Raw genomic sequence first — 21446 nt, 5'->3', positions numbered from 1 at the left:
TTGGACTCCAAAATCACTGCAGATGGTGACTGCAGCCATGAATTAAAAAGATGCTTACTCCTTGGAAGAAAAGTTATGACCAACCTAGATAGCATATTCAAAAGCAGAGACATTACTTTGCCAACAAAGGTCCGTCTAGTCAAAGCTATGGTTTTTCCAGTGGTCATGTATGGATGTGAGAGTTGGACTGTGAAGAAAGCCGAGCGCCGAAGAATTGATGGTTTTGAACTGTGGTGTTGGAGAAGACTCTTGAGAGTCCCTTGGCCTACAAGGAGATCCAACCAGTCCATCCTAAAGGAAATCATTCCCGAATGTTCATTGGAAAGACTGATGCTGAAGCTGAAACTCCAATACTTTGGCCACCTGATGTGAAGAGCTTACTCATTGGAAAAGATCCTGATGCTGGGAAAGCTTGAAGGCAGGAGGAGAAGGGGATGACAGAGGATGAGATGGCTGGATGGCATCACCGACTCAATGGACATGCATTTGAGTGAATTCTGGGAGTTGGTGATGTACAGGGAGGCCTGGCATGCTGCAGTCCATGGGGTCGCAGAGAGTTGGACAAGATTGAGTGACTGAACTGAACTGATCATCCAAAATTAGCATACCAAAATATGGTTTGTATCCCTAGTGGCTCTGGGGACCATTATGTTCTTTTCCAGTTTCAGAAATCAACCATTCAGATTTCAGAAGGGGAGGAATTCCTTCTGCTTCTATCATTGACATTTCTCTTGCGTTTCTGTCTCTATATGTGAAAAACTACAAATTCACACCAATACCTCAATTCCAGTACAACACAGGATTTGATCCATTATTTTATTTCTATATGTGTAAATCCTTTCTCCAGCAGTGAGAAACCTGGCTTCCATTCTTTGTAATTATTTGTGTTTGTAAGGTACATAGTGGGCTTCCCTGGTAGCTCAGCTGGTAAAGAATCTGCTTGCAATGCAGGAGACCCTGGTTTGATTCCTGGATTGGGAAGTTCCCTTGGAAAAGGCATAGGCTACCCACTCCAATATTCTTGGGCTTCTCTGGGGGCTCAGATGGTAAGGAATCTGCCTGCAATGCGGGAGACCTGGGTTTGATCCCTGGGTTGGGAGGATCTCCTGGAGGAGAGCACGGCAACCCATTCCAGTATTCTTGTCTGGAGAATCCCCATGGACAGAGGAGCCTGGCAGGCTATAGTCCATACATAGGGTCACAAAGAGTCGGACATGACTGAGTGACTAAGCACAGCACAGGGTACACAGTACTTTCAGAACTACTAATCCACGGGTCTATGTTAAAAGCAAAATTTTATTAACTAGAATATTTGTTTGTATAAATATATAGAAGACATATAGTCCAAATATAGCATTCAAACATTAGTTGAATTGATTTTTTTCACACTTTATGGTGATTATTTTATAATCAATATAGTTTATTCTTATTTCTATTACATTTTGGATTTTCTCTCCATCCTGTTGATTATATTTTATGTTAAAGAGTGTGTGAAATATTAACAAAAATCACAAAATAAAGCTATGCAAATGAAGAAGTCACTCCCCCCACGCATTGATTCCTATCATTTTGACACTCCCCATCCCCCCTTCTGTGCCCACTTACTCTATGTAACCAATCTCTTTCGTTTCTGTACACTTTTCATATGTGGCATGTACATTTTTCCGTAAATGTGAGGGTATTGGGTTGGCCAAACACTTCATTACGTAGTACAGAAAAACCCGAACAAATATTTTGCCCAATGAATACATGTGTATTTTTTTTTTTTTACATAAAAAATAGGATACCAAATCAGCTAAGTGAAAATGAAAGTGAAGTTGCTCAGTTGTGTCCTATTCTTTGCAAGCCCATGGACTGTAGCCTACCACGCTCCTCCGTCCATGGGATTTTTCAGGCAAGAGTACTGGAGTAGGCTGCCATTGCCTTCTTCACAGGATCTTCCTGACCCAGGGATCGAACCCACATCTCCCACATTGTAAGTGGATGCTTTACCATCTGAGCCACCAGGGAAGTCCTACCAAGCCAGTTAGGAGGAGATAAAAAAGTCAAAAAACAAATGAGAATATAACTGATTCATTTTGCTATTATTGTTAAAATCTAATTTTATAGGCAGCTGTTTTCAGAAATTTTGCTTTGTCTTATCGTTTATCTGGCCTGAGTCTAACTAAGGTTATGTATAAATATTATAAAATATGATTTTATATTTTATTTATTTAAATCACATCCATATGTTTGCTTAGATAAGTTCTTTATTCTTAAAGTTGTTTGCTTTTGTTTAAACAAGAGGTTGGAAAACAAAGGTAGATGTCAAGTTTTGAATTCATTCTAAGGAGTGACAATGTTGTTTTGGCATGTTGTTTCAGGAAACGTAACTATTTTAATCCAGACTAAATCCTGTGGTTGTACAGCTTTCAAAATCTTCAACTTGATTCATTTAATTAAAGGTAACGTGACACGTTTGTATCAGTCCAAAGTTGTCATTGTAGACTATGCTGCTTTTGTAAATTGCTGTATGAAAGAGATCTCTGTAAATATCCAGGAAAAAAAGGTTCATTATTGTTGGGAATCAGATGTATATCTAACACGTCTACAGTCTCCCTCTTGGTATGTGTCAACTAAATGATGCAGCTTTTCTCCATTTAGTTCCACACAATGCAAACCGGGCATTTCAGTAAATTTTGCCTTCACACAGGCAAGTCGCCTTGCACTTTTCCTTGAGCAATTCGTGTTCACAGCCAGCTGTTTTCTTCAAGGAATCACAGTTACTGAGGAGATCTTCATACTCGCAAGTATTGGCTGTAACAAAACAGACGAGTTAACATCATTATCGTTTTCCTCAGTAGCAACAAAGCAATCCACACATTCAAAGTGCGCACAGAGGCAGCAAGACTGGATAAGGGAGTCAGGGTCACATCACCACGAAGGGCCTTTCACTTCTTCAGAGACATACGAGGTGCCTTAGCTGAGTGCGCTGATCAACCACCACTTTTTCTTTGCTCCCTTAGCAAAGAGTGTGAAATGAAAATACCTGCAGACTCTAATATGGGACATAGCAGCCACACAGAGCTATTTAAACTTAAATTATTCTAAATTAGGCAAAATTAAAAATTTGGTTCCTTAATCTTACTAGCCACGGTGTTCAAAGACCACTTGAGACCAGCAGCAACTAGTAAGCTAGTCTGGTAACAAACACTGGCTATTCTATGTCTTGTCTCTTAGCCCTGTCCATTGTTCCTCATTCACTTTGCCAGTAATGCAGTCAAGACATTCAATTTCTTTATTTGGCTTCACTGAGTCTTAGTTGTGGCATGTAGGATCTAATTCCCTGACCAGGGATCGAACCCAGGCCCCCTGCATTGGAAGGTTGGAGTCTTAGCCACTGGGCTACCAGGCAAGTCCCTCAATTTCTTTTCAATTCATGTTTTTCAACAGTTTTCTAACTAAATTCCATCCAATAATTTCTACACACCATTGCTAGAAAGCTGTTTATAAAACATTATTCTGACCTTGTTACTCTTTTGTTGAAAACCTTTGAATTGTGTGCTTATTGCTAATAGGATACATTCCAAGCTCCTTAACAAATATAGCATTCAGTAGAGGTAGAGGTATTCCACATTTTTTTAAGTTGATATTTTTCCTCTAGTTGATTTATAGTTCTGACATCATCAATATTCCGAATTCTAGTTCTATAATTCAGTAAGAAGGAATGTGGACTATAGATGAATTCAACTCTACTGTTGGTAATAATTTTAATAAAAGTATCCCAACTATAAAAAGCCAACAGCTATTTTTGTTTCAGATCATGACAACTTTAGACATGACATTTATGACATTTATTTTATTCCTTCCCTTTCAACAATATGTTCGTGGACTCTATGAACCAATATCAAGTACAGGTTGGATTTTATCATTAAAAATGTGTATACAATCATGATTAAATTATAGGATGGTGATCATTGATTATGTTAATCACCATGCTTCCAATTATACTATAGAAAAAAAATGCTAAATCATCATGAGGGACTCATTTGCACAAAAAGAAATATTTTGTTCGTGTAGACTGAGCCATAATGTGGTCTCACATCCTTAAATTTATACATTTTGCTCTTTCAAAATACAATCTTTGGTGTAATGGTATTAATGTTGATAAAATAAACTATTTATCAGAAGCATGGATGAATAGCTATTAATGAGCTCTCCATGGTCACAAAAACAAATGAATTCTAGATGTTTCATTTCATCTTACATGTGGTAATATAGGCATACCTCATTTTATTTCATTTCACTTTATTGTGCTTTGCAGATATTGTGTTTTGTTTTTTAAAAATTGAAGGCTTGTGGTGACCCTGCATCAAGCTAATCTATTAGCGTCATTTTTCTGAAAGTTAACTATTTATGTTAACTTAAGTACATTGGTTTTAGACATAATACTATTTCACACTTAATAGACTACAGGATAGTGTAAAATAGTTTTTATGTGCACTGACAAACCCCCAAATGTGTGTGACTTCCTGTAGAGTTACCTCTTTCTTGTGGTGAGGTATGTCTCTATTCTTTTCATTGCAAAAAATACGAAGGTTATTGAAGTGTGTAAAATATTTACCTACACTCTGTTGAGTAATCATTTTGTCTTTTGCATAAAGACATTATTTAAGTTTGTTAGGAGATTTCCTAATCCATAAAAAGAAAATTAAATACCAATTCTTTTTTTTAATTAAAAAAAATTTTTGGACCACTTTCTGTGGCATGTGTGATCTCAGTTCCTTAACCAAGGAACAAACCCATGTCTCCTGCATTGGAAGCACGGAGTCTTAACCACTAGACCACCACAGGAGTCCCGAAATATAAATTCCTGACTATAATACAAGTCAATCATTTCAAACTTACTGCATAATCCATTGTCACAGTTACCAGGGCAGCTGCCGCAAGGTGCTCCTTGTTGGTAAGGGGTATTCTTTTTACTCACGTTGTTACCACTGCGATTTAAAACACACAATGTTAAATGTTTTTCACTTTGCTGTTTGGTTGCCAAGAGCAACATCAACCACTCCAGGTATGATAGGTTATTAAATGTTTTTAGTTATGTTGACAAAACTGAAAAATTACAACTCCCAACACGTAGATAATTTAGATAACATCCAAATTAAGGAGACACTTCACACACGTTGACCCATCTCCTTGACTCTAACTCTTCAGGCTGAGCAACTAAGTTGGCGTCATTAGTTTAAAGCTTTCAGAGTACATTTTTGTGGCAACACGCTTTTCATCTCCACTTGTTGTTTAGTAGCTAAGTTGTGTCTGATCCTTTGTGACCCCATGGATGGTAGCTTGCTAGGCTCCTCTGCCCATGGGATTTCCCAGGCAAAAATACTAGAGTGGGTAGCCTTTCCCTTCTCTAGGGAATCGTCCCAACCCAGGGACTGAACCCAGGTCTCCTGCATTGCAGGCAGATTCTTTACCATCTGAGCTACCAGAGAAGTCTCAGTCAAACTGGTAAGGCTGCTCACCTCAATGAGCTGACTAGGAGTAAATATATCCCTTACAGAGACAGAGGAAGGTCCTGGTGGTAGAGGGGTTGCAGTATAAAAAAGAAAACTCAAAGTTACAATATAATTTTATATTTAAAAGAGGATAAATACCATAATTTCTCTACTATGAACTAGGGACAACAAAGCTCCCATATGTATATCACATTAAATATGCGTATATTTAATTTCTAGATGATATTCTGATCCTTAAGTGATTTATGATGTGTATGTCTGTGGGTCTGAAAAGCTAGGGGAGGCTTGTGAGTTTCCAGAGGTTGTATGTGAGAGATTTTTATATTTACTAAAAAAAGAACATTAGTTTTAAAAGTTTTGATAAGCACCAATATCCGGGGTATAATCAATTACAGTGACTAACTTGTAATTCACTGATGATCATTATCCTATTGACTGTTTATGTAATTCATTGGAAAATATATGGGAATCCAAATCTAAGCAGTGTCAAGGGGGTCAAGGGCCCAAGGCAACGTATCTGCAGCTCAGTCTCCCTGCACAGAACACAGCAGTATGCGTGGTGGCCGCCCTTGGAGAAATGATGACACGGATACAAAAGTGTTCCAGAGGTTCTCTCACACCTGCTTTTCCTCATTATGCATGCCAACTCTCACTTCAAATGCCTGGCTCCAAATGCCTCGTCTCTCACAGCCAGGCAGTGAGTTTGGATACATTCTCCATCTTTCCCCCCATTTCTGTGTGGTCCTTCTATGTACGGTAGCTGTTCAATCAGCCCGCACGTCTTCTTCAGGGGGACCTGCTCTGTATGTAGGTGCAGATTCATTGTCTCCAGGGGAGGAGATCAGTTCAGCATCTTCTTAGGCCTCAATTGTCCTCCAAATGACCTACCAATTCTTTCTATTAATACTAAACTCCAATAGGTGTTTACAGGAAAATGACTTTGGAGGCCACACTCCTCAAACAGGAAGTTTATGTGCCTGGTCACCTATGGTGGCTTAGTCACTAAGTCGTGTCTGACTCTTGTGACCCCCCCCCCATGGACTGTAGCCTCGCAGACTCCTCTGTCCATGGGATTTTCCAGGCAATAATACTGGAGTGGGTTGCCATTTCCTTCTCCAGGGTATCTTCTCGACCCAGGGATTGAACCCAGGTATCCTACATTGCAGGTGGTCTCCTGCATTGCAGGCAGATTCTTTACCAACTGAGCCACCTATAGTATCAAGTAAACCCTGTAGGAGGCTTGGCTTTGGGGACCCCCCTGCCTGTAGTAGTAAAGAATTCCAAGTTTTAAAAGAAATCAAGACTAACAGATATCTTAAGGTTAGGTCTTCAATGTATTTGTAGGCTTTGTTCTGGATAACTTCAAACATTTTACTTACTGAAAGCATGTTTCTTGCTATAAATAAAGACATTAAGGATTGTTCATTATGGAGTTTTTTGTGAAAACTTCTGAGAAACAAAAGCTTAAGCTGTTACCTTTTTTGGGACTCTGAAATGTATTAAAGATCTCTTGAAAAACCTTTGACACCCCAAAGAATGAATCATTTCTAATGATAATAATGTGCATGGTTTTTAAGATAGGTAGGAGTTGGAACATTTTAGCAGAAAGGGCTGAAATCACAATTTATTATCCTTTATTTTCTACTCTACTACTACCTCTTGCTTAGCCAACAAGCTTCCACCTTCTTAAGATGTGAAATTAGCAAGAATTAATGACACCAAATCTAGAGAAATGTATACAACACGTGCTCAGGCAATAACCTTGAGCTCTAGGGAAAGGGGATTGAGAGAAAAGACATCAACTCATAACTGAGGAAAGTGTTTCAGGAACTGAGAACTTGATCTCTTCTCTGGTAAGCTGAATGTATCTCATTTTAAAAAGCATTTCCAAAAATGTATCCCTTTCCTTTATTGAAATAGGCTTTTTATTTTGATTGGTTAAATATAAGACTATTTTAAAATATTAAATTGCCAATGAATTATTGGTATAAAGTTTAAGGTGTATACTTACGCGGGACAGTATTGGCAAACGTAATAGTATTTTAGACTCTCTTGATTGGGGCAGTAGGCAATTCCACATCCAACACGGAAAGATGAGTACCAGACAAGCTACAGATGCATAAGGGAATACATGAGAGTACATTAAAGAAGAGGGATAAATATTAAAATGCAAATAACAGCAAATATAAAACAGCGACTCGTTCTTAGCTATATGCCTTATGGAAATATTTAAACTCCCGAAACAAAGTCACAAACTTTACAAATATTACATTCCATGTACATTCACTACCTTATCCATTTCTAATGCTGGAAAAGTACAGAATGTACTTCCCTGCTAAGAATTTTGCAGAGCATGGTAAAAATGGTTTGAAATGAAATACCAGCCAGATGACAGGATTCTATTATACTCAAGCTCTTCTAAACTGAACACTGGAGTTGGTCATCATCTGGAGAAGCTTTCTCTTAGAGCATCTGTGGCTGAAGTTTTTCATTTGTTCTGCTTACCTGAGTATAATGTCCAACAATTGCACCGGCGCTCTTTGGTCCTGAACCATAGATAAAATCGTGGTGCTCGTTAAACCAGCTTTGGATTGCATCTGACCAGGCCGTAGGGTCACTTGACATGTACAGATTCTCACCACATTTTGTACCTAAGGAGGAACAGATCATCATGAAGACAACAACAAGCATGCCAAGGCAAGAGAAGTCAACTACATGAACACAAGAATGTTACCCTTCAGACTCTGCCTATATGTTCTAACTGTAATACATTAAAAAAGGGCTTCCATTCCTAATCAGTTACAAAGGTAAAGAGAAGACAGATCTACCTAGCCCACTGAGCCTGGTCACAGCGTGCAACCTTTGAATAGGTCAAGAAGACTTTATTCTGACAAGGACCGACTGTATAGCACAGGGAACGATACTCAATATCTTGTAATAACTTAGAAGAGAATGTAGAAAAAAGAATACATATATTTATATATATGTATATTTGAATCACCTTACTGTACATCTGAAACTAACACAACATTGTAAACCAACTTTATTTCAATAAAAATTAAAATGAAACAAATCCTCCTCCTTCTGGACTGTCAAAGATGCCTTCTTTTTCACACTAAATCCTTTATATGTATAATGTGTGTACTTTCGGCTTTGTATTATAAGCTTGAGTAAGGCAGCAAACAACTTCTATTATTTCTTTTCTCTTACTCCCCCTCAGTAGTGATTTTTCACATACAAGAGCTAGAATAAAGATTTATGATTATGATTTGTGTAAACTTTGGGGAAAAAAAAATTTATAGGCAGTCTTTTTTATTTTTGTGCCACAGGGCATGTGGGAATTTAGTTCTCCAAACAGGGATTGAACCCAAGCCCCCTACACTGGAAGCTCTGAGTGTTAACCACCAGGGAAGTCCCCAACAATAGCCTTTAAGACCTCTAATCAAGAGGCAACTGACATCAGGAGGAAGACAACTTTCAAAACTTGTTGATCTTTCCTTAATCAATAAATCATAATGTCTCAAAGCCAGACCCTCCTCAGGGAGTTAGGCAGGAAGGACTTTGCAGAAGGTGACATTGGCAGAATGTTGGGACAGGAAGCTTTGGCCTCTCCTACCCTCAACAGACACACTGACTCAGCAACAATTCATGAACTGATTGCCCACGTGAGAAATCAAGAAACAAATTTTAAAGCTTCATCCTCTGAAGGATATACAACCAGACTCCCTGAAGTCTGTAGGGAAATTGGAAAACCCTTTTGCAAGAGTCCCTACCCTCAGCACAGTGCCATATGGTCAGAAGAGACTCCCTACCTTCCAGATTCTCCCAGAGGAGGGAAGGGGTTGGTTCATGTGTACCGCAACCCAAATTTTCCAAGGGGACTCCCCACAGGGCTGCCTTGTCTTGCTAGAGTTGGAGCTCTAACAATTGGGTAAAAAAGGAGATGGTGATGGGGCTGATAGATCCCATAACTCCTCCTGGGTCAGCGCCAGAGTGAACAGATGAAAAATCTTAGCTCTGAGCTCTACTCCGGGAGGTAGAGTTGATCAATGTGTACAGTGCTCCAATTTCTCTGGGGTTACCGAAAGAACTGGCACCTTCCTCGCCAGTCCTAGAGCACTGTCTTGCTCCCTGGGGGAGAACAGAGTTGGCAATTTGGATTGAGAGATATATCATAACCCTTTTCTACAGCTCAGCACAGGGTAAGCAGAAAAAGACCTCAACTGCCTGCTTCTCCCCAGGGAGGGAAGAAGTTGGTTTGGTTACCAGATGCCACACATTTTCCAGAGGCTGCCTGAGCAACTGCCTCTGGACTTGCCTGATTTGGAATGCTGACAAGACCTAGCATAAATTCACGGTCTGGGGCTAGTAAGAACAGAGAGAGAGATTTGGGCTGGCGGTTGCCATAACTTCCCTTCCTGGTTCAGCACAGAGTGAACAAACAAAATACCCTAGTGGTTAGCCTTTCCCTGGGGAGAGAGAGAATTGGATGGAATGTCCAGAAATCCATTTTCTTTTTTTTTCTGGGAGCTTCCTGAGGAAATGACTGAGAATCTTTTCTGACCACAATGGACTTGAAGAGGCATTTTTCCAAAGATAATGTACAAATGGCCAACAGGTATATGCAAAGGGACTCAAAAGTCAGTAATCATCAGGAAAATGCAGATCAAAACCACAGTGAAATATATGACCTTACCCCTGTCAAGATGTTATAAAAAAAAAACAAAAGACAGCATGTGATAGCAAAGGATGTGGAGAAATTGGAATCCTTGTATATTCTGTTGGTGAGAATGCAAAATGGAACAGCTGCTGTGAGAAACAGTATGAAGCTTCCTCAAAAAATTAAAAGTAGAACTACCAAATGATCCAGCAGTCCTGAGTTTGAGTATTTATCCACAAGAACTGAAATCAGGATCTCGAGGAGATATTTGCACTATTATGATCATTGCCGCACTATTGATGACAGCCAAGATGTGGGAACAACCCAGGGGTCCACCACCAGATGAATGGATAAACAAAACGTGGTCTATACATACAACGGAATATCATTCATCCTTAGAAAAGAAGGAAATTCTGCAACATGCAACAGCATGGATGAGCCCTGAGAACATTATGCTAAGTGAAACCACCTATTCACGGAAAGACAACTAGTGCCTGATTCCATCCTTGTGAAGTAGCTCATAGAATCTAAAAGTGGCATGGTGGTTACATTCATAGAATCTAAAAGTGGCGTGGTGGTTGCTGGGCTTGGGGGAAGGGAGAAGGGGGAGTTACTAAATAATGGGCATAAACTTTCAGGGAAGCTAGATGAATAAGTTCTAGATATCTGATGGACAACAAGGCATCTGTAGTTAAGAATACTGTATTACATATTTAAACATTTCTTAAGAGGGTAGATCGCATGTTGAGTCTTTACTATCGTAATATCTTTTTTAAAAATTGAAAAAAATGTGTTCTTACCACAAAAAATAATTTGAAAAAGAAATAAGTGCCTTGTAGTCCAGAAAATTTTCCCTAGCTTTTTTTAGCCCTCATTTAATATTTACATTTTGGTGACTTGAAATACAATGTCTGTGTGCTGCTTAAAGAGAGTATAAAATGTTTGTGAATGTCTCCTTTAATAGGGAAAGACAGAAACTAAGAATCTAACAGTAGACTTGGATTTTTAAGGCCATTTGTTCCAATACTCTACTGAATGCAGTCACTTCTTGTAATTTCATAATTCTTGCATCCAACAATATAAACAATAATAATTCTGCTGAAATAACAGGTAAACCATTCACTGCTTTTAAACTGGGCTTGTCTATGTACATATCATGCTTGATAATGTAAAATATTTTATGTAACATTTATGCATACAAGTTTTTTTTCTTCCATGGTTTTTATGATCCTTGATATGTCTTATAATTTTTTTGTGTCTATTATTCTACACATTATAGGCACATAGTCTATATGAAATATTTGAGTTTGTTATCAGAAATTTATAAAATGAATCAACACACCCAAAATATTGATCCTGATTTTAAAAATCTTATATATTTTTAGTGTAAAATTTAGCAACAATTCAACATATTTTAATACATTCTGGGAATGCAAAATAAATGGATTTCAAAACACCAAACAGCTACACAAAAAAGGCAAAGGGTGAGAAATTAGGAAGCCTGGTTAATTTTCCAATGTATGACACTCTGTCCTGTTATGTTTTTGCATAATACATTCCTTCACATCCTTAGTTTTTAGTCTTGAAAATTGGAAAAATGATTATGCATGATCTCTTTACCATGAGCTGGTCAAGAGGAACAAATGAGATGCTGCTTAAGAAATAAGTCTGCATAATGGAAACAATCAACAAACACAATATAGTACTTTTCTGTGTACTAGTAGCGACTTCATTTTCACTTTTCACTTTCACGCATTGGAGAAGGCAAAGGCAACCCACTCCAGTGTTCTTGCCTGGAGAATCCCAGGGACAGGGGAGCCTGGTGGGCTGCTGTCTATGGGGTCACACAGAGTCAGATACGACTGAAGTGACTTAGCAGCAGCAGCAGCAGTACGTATCTAGTACTAGTATGTATCTCTCTCTATACAGACAGTTTATTTTAAAAATACAGCCATATATTTATTCGCAAAGTCTTCTTAGTACAATGCCCCAGAGTGGTCTATCTTATTTGTCCAGTATTTTATTTGCTCATTTATTCAGAAAACATTCATTGATTTACGTACTGGTCTTTCGTTCATTTGGACTGCTGTGTTCTAAAGTGCACTTGTTTGCCCACTTCTGGGCATTTGCTGTCACTTCTCTGCTCCATTCCTAAACATCCCAAGAAAAACAAAACACACAAAGATTCAGCTCCAATGAAGTACACGCTTTAAAATCTGATTGGTAGGCTGATTTTGCACTACTTTAAAACGTCTGTAGATATGCTAGGTTGGCCAAAAAGTTATATTATCATCTAAGTTATAATATTACCTAATTGTCATTGGGATTAAAATATCTTTTTATTTGCATATGTGTGTCTTTATCTGCCCCAGTGCAGATAAAAGACAAACAAAGACAAGTGCCCAGGTGATATATTTAATGAAAGAGACACCTAAGATAACACAATATTATCTGACTATGATAGCATAGCAGCCACACCCAAGATCTTTTAGTAATGGTGCTACTCTTAATACTAATTAACATGTGAGGGAGTGTAACTACATTTCAACAGTAATAAGCGGACACAGGGTATTGCCAATTCCATTTGTACCCCACTGTTTCCATATGGGAGATGATAGTTTTTATGGACTATTTCCTGGAAAATGGGCTGTTATGATTTTCACCCTAAAAGGCATTGATCCTGAAAGATAGATTTATTCATTTTCGACTGAGGAAGATAGTGAACAAAAAAAAATGTAATGACTTCACATTTGATGTCTGAAGATTTGGCTTCTCGGTCTGCCTTCCCGATTTTATTGCCTTATAACTTTGACAAGCTATTCAACCATTATAAAGGGAAACTCATTTCTGCCCTGCTCAAGACACTGCTAAATGAAATTAAAAAATAGAGACAGAAATTTGTGAGCCACAAAATTTTTAAGATAGGCCAGTTACCAGCTGCTTACTCGTACCAACTCTGGCTCACACTACTTTCTTCGTATTCCTGCTTCTTACCATCTTTAGCATGTTACTGGCAGGTGGAGAGACTGATTTCCTTAGTTCATTGTGTTTATTTACAATTTCTCTTTGGACTTGAGTCTGAGTGGTTATCAAAGCAGTAAAGGATGGATCCTAAAGGAAAATAAAAGTAAGGTTATTTTTTAAAACATTTTTAAAAAATTACATTTAAGGGGCAATAAGTTAATTTAAGGAACCAGGAATTACTTTACAAAATGTTCCATTCAGGACACCATGAATTGGTAAGCATTGTCAATGAGCTGAGCCAAAGTAACGACAAAGAGGAAAGAGATAGTTTGAAGCTTTGAGAATGGGGATGTTAATTCACGGCATGACAAATTAAAAACTCTTCTGAGGCCACAAATGCCAATTTTGAGTTTCAGGGGAACTCTCAATGTGATTTTTCTCAATATATGAGTGATAATGCTTTATAATATTTTATAATTTGCCTACAAAGGCATACAACAGGAACATTAAGACAGATTTATCCACATGCTGCAGCAGGGGGATAAGAGCGAGATTCAAGAATCACCCTGGACTTTAAGGTTAAGTTTGATCTGACATGGTATTGGTTCTTAGAGAAGGAATGTCTTTCAGTTCAGTTCAGTCGCTCAGTCATGTCCGACTCTTTGTGACGCCATGAATTGCAGCATGCCAGGCCTCCCTGTCCATCACCAACTTCCAAAGTTCACTCAAACCCATGTCCATCGAGTCGGTGATGCCATCCAGCCATCTCATCCTCTGTCGTCCCCTTCTCCTCCTGACCCCAATCCCTCCCAGCATGAGTCTTTTCCAATGAGTCAACTCTTCGCATGAGGTGGCCAAAGTATTGGAGTTTCAGCTTCAACATCAGTCCTTCCAAAGAACACCCAGGACTGATCTCCTTTAGAATGGACTGGTTGGGTCTCCTTGCAGTCCAAGGGACTCTCAAGAGTCCTCTCCAACACCACAGTTCAAAAGGATCAATTCTTTGGCACTCAGCTTTCTTCACTGTCCAGCTCTCACATCCATACATGACTACTAGAAAAACAATAGCCTTGACTAGACAGACCTTTGTTGGCTGAGTAATATATTTGCTTTTCAGTATGCTATCTAGTTTGGTCATAACTTTCCTTCCAAGTAGTAATCATCTTTTAATTTCATGGCTGCAATCACCATCTGCAGTGATTTTGGAGCCCCCCCCAAATAAATTCAACCACTGTTTCCACTGTTTCCCCATCTATTTGCCATGAAGTGATGGGACCAGATGCCGTGATCTTCGTTTTCTGAATGTTGAGCTTTAAGTCAACTTTTTCACTCTCCTCTTTCACTTTCATCAAGAGGCTCTTTGCTCCTCTTCACTTTCTTCCATAACGGTGGTGTCATCTGCATAGCTGAGATTATTGAGATTTCTCCCAGAAATCTTGATTCCAGCTTGTGCTTCTTCCAGCCCAGTGTTTCTCATGATGTACTCTGCATATAAGTTAAATAAGGAGGGTGACAATATACAGCCTTGACGTACTCCTTTTCCTATTTGGAACCAGTCTGTTGTTCAATGTCCAGCTCTAACTGTTGCTTCCTGACCTGCATATAGGTTTCTCAAGAGGCAGGTCAGGTGGTCTGGTATTTCCGTCTCTTTCAGAATTTTCCACAGTTTATTGTGATCTACACAGTCAAAGGCTTTGGCATAGTCAGTAAAGTCAAGAAACGTCTTTAGATTAAGAATGTTTAGGGTCAGCCAAAGTGCATTCAATATTCTAGTAAAATGATTCTATTATAGGTAGATTTTATGGAATCACTCAAAAGACCCCATTAAAAAAAATCTCCAAGGCCATTAGAAGGAAGCAAAGCCATCCAATCGGTGTACCATCCCTGGCTTTGTTCCTTTTAGTAACAGAAATATAATTGATAAGGTATTAAACCTGGTGCAGATATTCTTGGTCTATCATTGTGTGTGTGTGCTGGGGGAGGGTTGAATCCTAAACCTGGAGATGGAATAGGGTGTGTGAATTGTTCCCACAAGGTCTAACAATTGGATAGCCCAAATTTACAAAAGAAGGCTGGTATTACATGAGCATGGGTAAAATTTTGAAGTGTAAGTCTGAACAGATGGGGTACTTTGTTGATTTTCCCTTGACACCTTGGGATAAGTTCTTTGCTCCTCTAGTATTGAGTCCCATCAGTTCAGTTCAGGCACTCAATTATGTCCGACTCTTTGAGACCCCATGGACTGTAGCACACCAGGCCTCCCTGTTCATCACCAACTCCCGGAGTTTACTCAAACTCATGTTCATTGAATCGTTGATGCCATTCAACCATCTCATCCTCTGTTGTCCCCTTCTCCTGCCTTCAGTCTTTCCCAGAACCAGGGCCTTTCCCAATGAGTCAGTTCTTTGAATCAGGTGGCCAAAGTATTGGAGCTTCAGTTTCAGCATCAGTCCTTCCAATGAACACCCAGGACTGATCTCCTTTAGGATGAACTGGTTGGATCTCTTTGCTGTCCAAGGGACCCTCAAGAGTCTTCTCCAACACCACAGTTCAAAAGCATCAATTCTTTGGTGCTCAGCTTTCTTTATAGTCCAACTCTCACATCCATGCATGACTACTGGAAAAACCATAGCTTTGACTAGGCGGACCTTTGTTGGCAAAGTAATGTCTCTGCTTTTTAGTATGCTGTCTAGGTTTGTCATAGCTTTTCTTCCAAGGAGCAAGCGTCTTTTAATTTCATGGCTGCAGTCACCATCTGCAGTGATTTTGGAACCACTCCCCGCTCCTACAAAAAAAAAAAAAAAAGTCTGTCACTATTTCCATTGTTTCCCACCTATCTGCCATGAAGTGATGGGACCAGATGCCATAATCTTAGTTTTTTGAATGTTGAGTTTTAAGCCAACTTTTCACTCTCCTCTTTCACTTTCATCAAGAGGCTCTTTAGTACTTCTTTACTTTTTGCCGTAAGGGTGGTGCCATCTGCGTATCTGAGGTTATTGATATTTCTCCTGGTAATCTTGATTCCAGCTTGTGCTTCATCCAGCCCAGCATTTTGCATGATGTACTCTGCATATAAGCTAAATAAGCAGGGTGACAATACACAGTCTTGACATACTCCTTCCCCAATTTGGAACCAGTCTGTTGTTCCATGTCTAATTCTAACTGTTGCTTGTTGACCTGTATACAGATTTCTCAGGAGGCAGGTAAGGTGGTCTGGTATTCCTATATCTTGAAGAATTTTCCACAGTTTGTTGTGATCCACACAGTCTAAGGCTTTGATGTAGTCAACAAAGCAGAAGTAGATGTTTTTCTGAAACTTGCTTGCTTTTTTTGATGATCCAATGGATGTTGGCAATTTGACGTATGGTTCCTCTGCCTTTTCTAAATCCAGATTGAACATCTGGAAGTTCTTAGTTCATGTACTGTTGAAGCCTCGCTTGGAGAATTTTGAGCATTACTTTGCTAGCATGTGAGATGAAAGTTACGACCAACCTAGACAGCATATTCAGAAACAGAGACTCATGCTTTTTAATGCATCACTGACTCAATGGACATGAATTTAGGTAGGCTCTGGGAGTTGGTGTTGGACAGGGAGGCCTGGTGTGCCTCCCAGTTCATGGGGTCCCAAAGAGTTGGACATGACTGGGTGACTGAACTGAACTGAACTGAGTGCAATTGTGTAGTAGTTTGAACATTCTTTGGCACTGCTGCTGCTGCTGCTGCTGCTAAGTTACTTCAGTCGTGTCTGACTCTGTGCGACCCTATAGACGGCAGCCCACCAGGCTCCTCCGTCCCTGGGATTCTCCAGGCAAGAACACAGGAGTGGGTTGCCCTTTCCTTCTCCAATGCATGAAAGGAAAAGTGAAAGTGAAGTTGCTCAGTTGTGTCCAACCCTCAGCAACCCCATGGACTGCAGCCTACCAGGCTCCTCCGTCCATGGGATTTTCCAGGCAGGAGTACTTGAGTGGGGTGCCATCGCCTTCTCACTGAGCCCCCTCAAAGCTCTGCAAATACTGTGAACATAGGTCTGACTACATATTATCACCATCATCTCATGTGTCCGTTTCTCCTGTCTGCTTATTATGTTCTGAAGTACAGGGACCAATACTGAATGAAAATGAATCCAGTGACATGGGTCTTTGTTAGAGACACGGAGAGGAGAAGATGATGTGAAGATGGAGGCAGAGGTTGCAGGGATGCAGCCACAAGCCAAGGACAGCAAGGACTGGTGGGAACCACCAGAAGCTACCAGGACAGAGACACTGAACAGACTTCCTCTTTGATCCTTCAGAGGGAGCACAGCCTTGCTGATACCTGGGTTTCACACTTCTGGCCTTCAGAACTATGACAGAATACATTTCTATTTGCAAAGCCACCAAAATTGTGTTAATTTCTTTACAACAACCCTAAAGACCTACTACATTAATTTTCGAGATCATTTCATCATGTACCTAATATAAAAATACTGAAATTTTTTTTTTTAAATACGAAATTTTTGACATTTGGTCCATATTTTATCTTGTTACAGAAAAGTCACATTTCAAGTCTTCACAACAGCCTTGTGTGACTGATAGCATCCTTAAACTTTCATCTAGATAATTAAGTTCTTTGAGCTATGAGTGGGTACTCTGTGATGTACCAGACACTCACTTTTTCCACTCTCCACTTTTTGCTTTTTGCCATCCCAAAGAGTTCTGGAAAGATTTTTGATTTTAACCTTACCTTTCCTTCGGTGGGGAAAGATGGAAGCAGCACAGCGGTCAGAAACAGCACCACTGGGAGTAAAGCCATTGCTAGGAAGTAAGTCAAAGAGAACACAGATCTGCATCAAAACATGTAGCACAGGGACCTTTGACTAAGACGGAAGAACGAATGTAATGATATTGGTTATTTCAACTGAGCTGTGATTCCCAAATGCATAAGTAATATAACAAGAGAGAACTACCATACGGTGCCAGAGGAATCAGTGGAACCACCCTGTCTCTGATAGAAACAATAAACTAAAGAACTTGACAGTTGCCTTTGAATTATACCTGTACAGGCAAGGGACATACTATCTTTTTTTCTGCCCAGTTCTATTGCTCCTGAACTCATCAGAAAGAAAATACGGGAAAAAAACAGATTACTTCACAGATAATTATGATCCTGCATTGAATGCTGAAGGCAAGAGAAGAAGGGGATGACAGAGGATAATAGGGTTGGATGGCATAACTGATTCAATGGATATGAGCAAGCTTCAGGAGATGGTGAAGGACAGAAAAGCCTGGTGTGCTACAGTTCACGCGGTTGCACGGAGTCAGATACAACTGAGCAACAGAACAATAGCAACAATTGATTATTCAGTTCAATTTTGGGGAAAGCTTATTTTCAGTGTATACCATCTTTTAGTTTTCCTCTTCTCTATGAAAACTAGATATTTGTCTTTTATTTACAAACAGCTCTAATCAAGATTTCAGGGTTGTAACTACACAGAAATAAATGGATAAATACTTTATTAGCAGTTATTTCTCCAACGGAGGCATTAGAAGTGATGTTTATTTTTTTTCCTTATACTTGTCTATATTTTCAAATTTCCAAGTATAAGAAAAATGCAAATAGAACAAATGTACTGAAAGTCCAGGCTGTTCAAATCTACTGAATCCATGATTAGGTAGATTCATGTTGATGTATGGCAAAACAAATACAGTATTATAAAGTAATTAGCCTCCAATTAAAATAAATAAGTTTATATTAAAACAGTATTTTTTATTAACTTTTAAAACCACATTTAGTACTGGGTTGCCCAGGGGTCAGAAAACTACATTTTATCACCATCATCTCATCATGCGTCCATTTCTTCCTCAATGTGTCAAAAAATCCATGGTCCTTTAGATGAAGCAACAAGAACTAAGTTTAGGAAGAACTCATATTCCCTCTCCACTATTAGTCATATAAACTGCTCACTTTGTAAATTAAGGAATGATACCTTGATTAGCTCTCTTCCTATGAAATTAGAACTCCTAAATTCTTGGAGGGAAAGAAAATTCTCAATTATTTATCTGCAGTACTTGTGAAAGTCATTCAGTCATGATCTACTCTTTGCGACCCCATGAACTATATGGTCCATGGAGTTCTCCAGGCCTGAATACTGGAGTGGGTAGCCTATTCCTTCTCCAGGGGATCTTCCCGACCTAGGAATTGAACTGGGGTCTCCTGCATTGCAGGTGGACTGTTTACCAGCTGAGCTACCAGGGAAGCCAGTACTTCTTAGGTCTTACTAATTTGTAAAGAGTAGACAATTGATACTTATTTTGTGTGTTGCCTTTCTTCTCAATAGTATGATCTTCAAAGGGAGGGGAATGAACATTTATGGATAGTTTGTGGTAAAATGCAATGTCTAATTTCACTCTCATACCTTGGTGGGTATGGCGGTATTTTACCAATGAAAGGACTGAGGCTTAGAAGAGTTAATCGACCTATGCCAATGAAAAGTTCTAAAGTAATGTTAGAAATTAACCTTCATCTAATTATGATGTCCAAGTCAATGAACACTGAAAGGAAAACATAGTTTCAACTGGGAAAAATCAATCATTTTGCAGTCTAATGGAGATACTTTATTTTAACAATCCCTATGTTAATATATAAATGTATATGTTTGTAATAAAAATCACTAACATGGAAGGGTATATAATATATACAAATTGTCATATTTTACATTTTTCTAGGAAATATAGTTTTAGTATAATTGTTTCAAAGTAAAAAATAGGAACTTGTATATTCAAAAGTTGGAAACTTTTGGAAAAAATTTTCCAAAAAAATGGAACCTTATATTATGTATTTTAGAATCAGATGTAAAATATTCACTTGTTTCAACTTGACATAGTAAGAGTAGAATTGACCCAAGATCATTCTCTCAATAAACACTTATCCATTAGGCTTGAAAATCAAGGTTATATTTATTAAACATATGATTTTACCCCTGGCAAAATAAAAATGATTGACAAAATGTTCACATTTAAATAAATGAGTTATGCCTTACTGTTGGTTTTCAGAGCAGGATGAAGAGTCTGCTTTGTCTGTAGGAAGAAAAAGGGTGCAGAGGATATTAGAGCACAATATATATTACATCTATTTCTGTTTTAGAACATTCTGGTTTGCAAGTAAATCTAAATCAGTACATTTCCAAAGTAGAATTTTTTTTTTACGCCAATGGCTTTCAATTTCATTGACAGTTATCTGATGTGGTTTTTTTTTGATGTTGTTTTTGACATTATTTAGCTTTCACTTTGGAGAAGGCAATGGCACCCCGCTCCAGTACTCTTGCCTGGAAAATCCCATGGAAGGAGGAGCCTGGAAGGCTGCAGTCCATGGGGTCGCTAAGGGTTGGACATGATTGAGCGACTTCACTTTCACTTTTCACTTTCATGCATTGGAGAAGGAAATGGCAACCCACTCCAGTGTTCTTGCCTGGAGAATCCCAGGGATGGGGAAGCCTGATGGGCTGCCGTCTATGGGGTCGCACAGAGTCGGACATGACTGAAGCGACTTAGCAGCAGCAGCAGCAGCAGCAGCTTTCATTTAGCTTATAAGATGAATAAGTTAAGAACAGGGCTTCCCAGGTGGCTCAGTGGTAATGAATCTGCTTGCCAATGCAGGAAATGCAGGAGACACAGGTTCAATCCCTGGGTAGAGAAGATCCTGTGAAGGAGGAAATGGCAATCCACTCCAGTATTCTTGCCTGGGGAATCCCTTGGACAGAGCAGCCCGACAAGCTACAGTCTATAGGGTCACAAAGAATCAGATATGACTGAGCAACGGAGCATGCACACAAGTAAAGCATATTCTCACTCTCCTTTTGCACACTAAAATCTCAGTTCAGTTCAGTTCAGTTGCTCAGTTGTGTCTGACTCTTTGTGACCCAAATACCACAACACTCCAGGCTTCCCTGTCCATCACCAACTCCCGGAGTTTACCCAGACTCATGTCCATTGAGTCGGTGATGCCATCTAACCATCACATCCTCTGTTGTCCCCTTTTCTTTCTGCCTTCAATCTTTCTCAGGTTCAGGGTCTTTTCAAATGAGTCAGCTCTTTGCATCAGGTGGCCAAAATATTGGTTTCAGCTTCAACATCAGTCCTTTCAATGAACACCCAGGACTGATCTCCTTTAGGATGGACTGGTTGGATCTCCTTGCAGTCCAAGGGACTCAAGAGTCTTCTCCAACACCACAGTTCAAAAGCATCAATTCTTCGGTACTCAGCTTTCTTTATAGTCCAACTCTCACATCCATACATGACCACTGGAAAAACCATAGCCTTGACTAGACGGACCTTTGTTGACAA

The 21446-nt window shown here is 39.2% G+C and overlaps 1 protein-coding gene across 1 annotated transcript; it reads right to left on the bottom strand.

Moving 5' to 3' along the window:
• Positions 1 to 2305: 2305 nt before the first annotated feature.
• LOC102268180 (cysteine-rich secretory protein 2) lies at positions 2306 to 20174 on the bottom strand. Its single transcript, XM_005905111.3, has 8 exons — positions 20144 to 20174; positions 17848 to 17918; positions 13156 to 13272; positions 12225 to 12312; positions 8007 to 8152; positions 7513 to 7610; positions 4888 to 4976; positions 2306 to 2796 (listed from the first exon to the last, which is right to left on the bottom strand). Exons 2-8 carry the CDS (start codon positions 17914 to 17916, stop codon positions 2669 to 2671), a joined length of 735 nt encoding a protein of 244 aa, XP_005905173.1. The 5' UTR covers positions 17917 to 17918; positions 20144 to 20174; the 3' UTR covers positions 2306 to 2668.
• Between the last annotated feature and the right edge of the window lie 1272 nt (positions 20175 to 21446).

The sequence above is a fragment of the Bos mutus genome, chromosome 23 (genome assembly GCF_027580195.1).
Source record: "Bos mutus isolate GX-2022 chromosome 23, NWIPB_WYAK_1.1, whole genome shotgun sequence".
NCBI classification, from domain to species: domain Eukaryota; kingdom Metazoa; phylum Chordata; class Mammalia; order Artiodactyla; family Bovidae; genus Bos; species Bos mutus.
The sequence above is the reverse complement of the archived record's forward strand: the minus strand, read 5'-3'. Positions and strand labels throughout refer to the sequence as shown.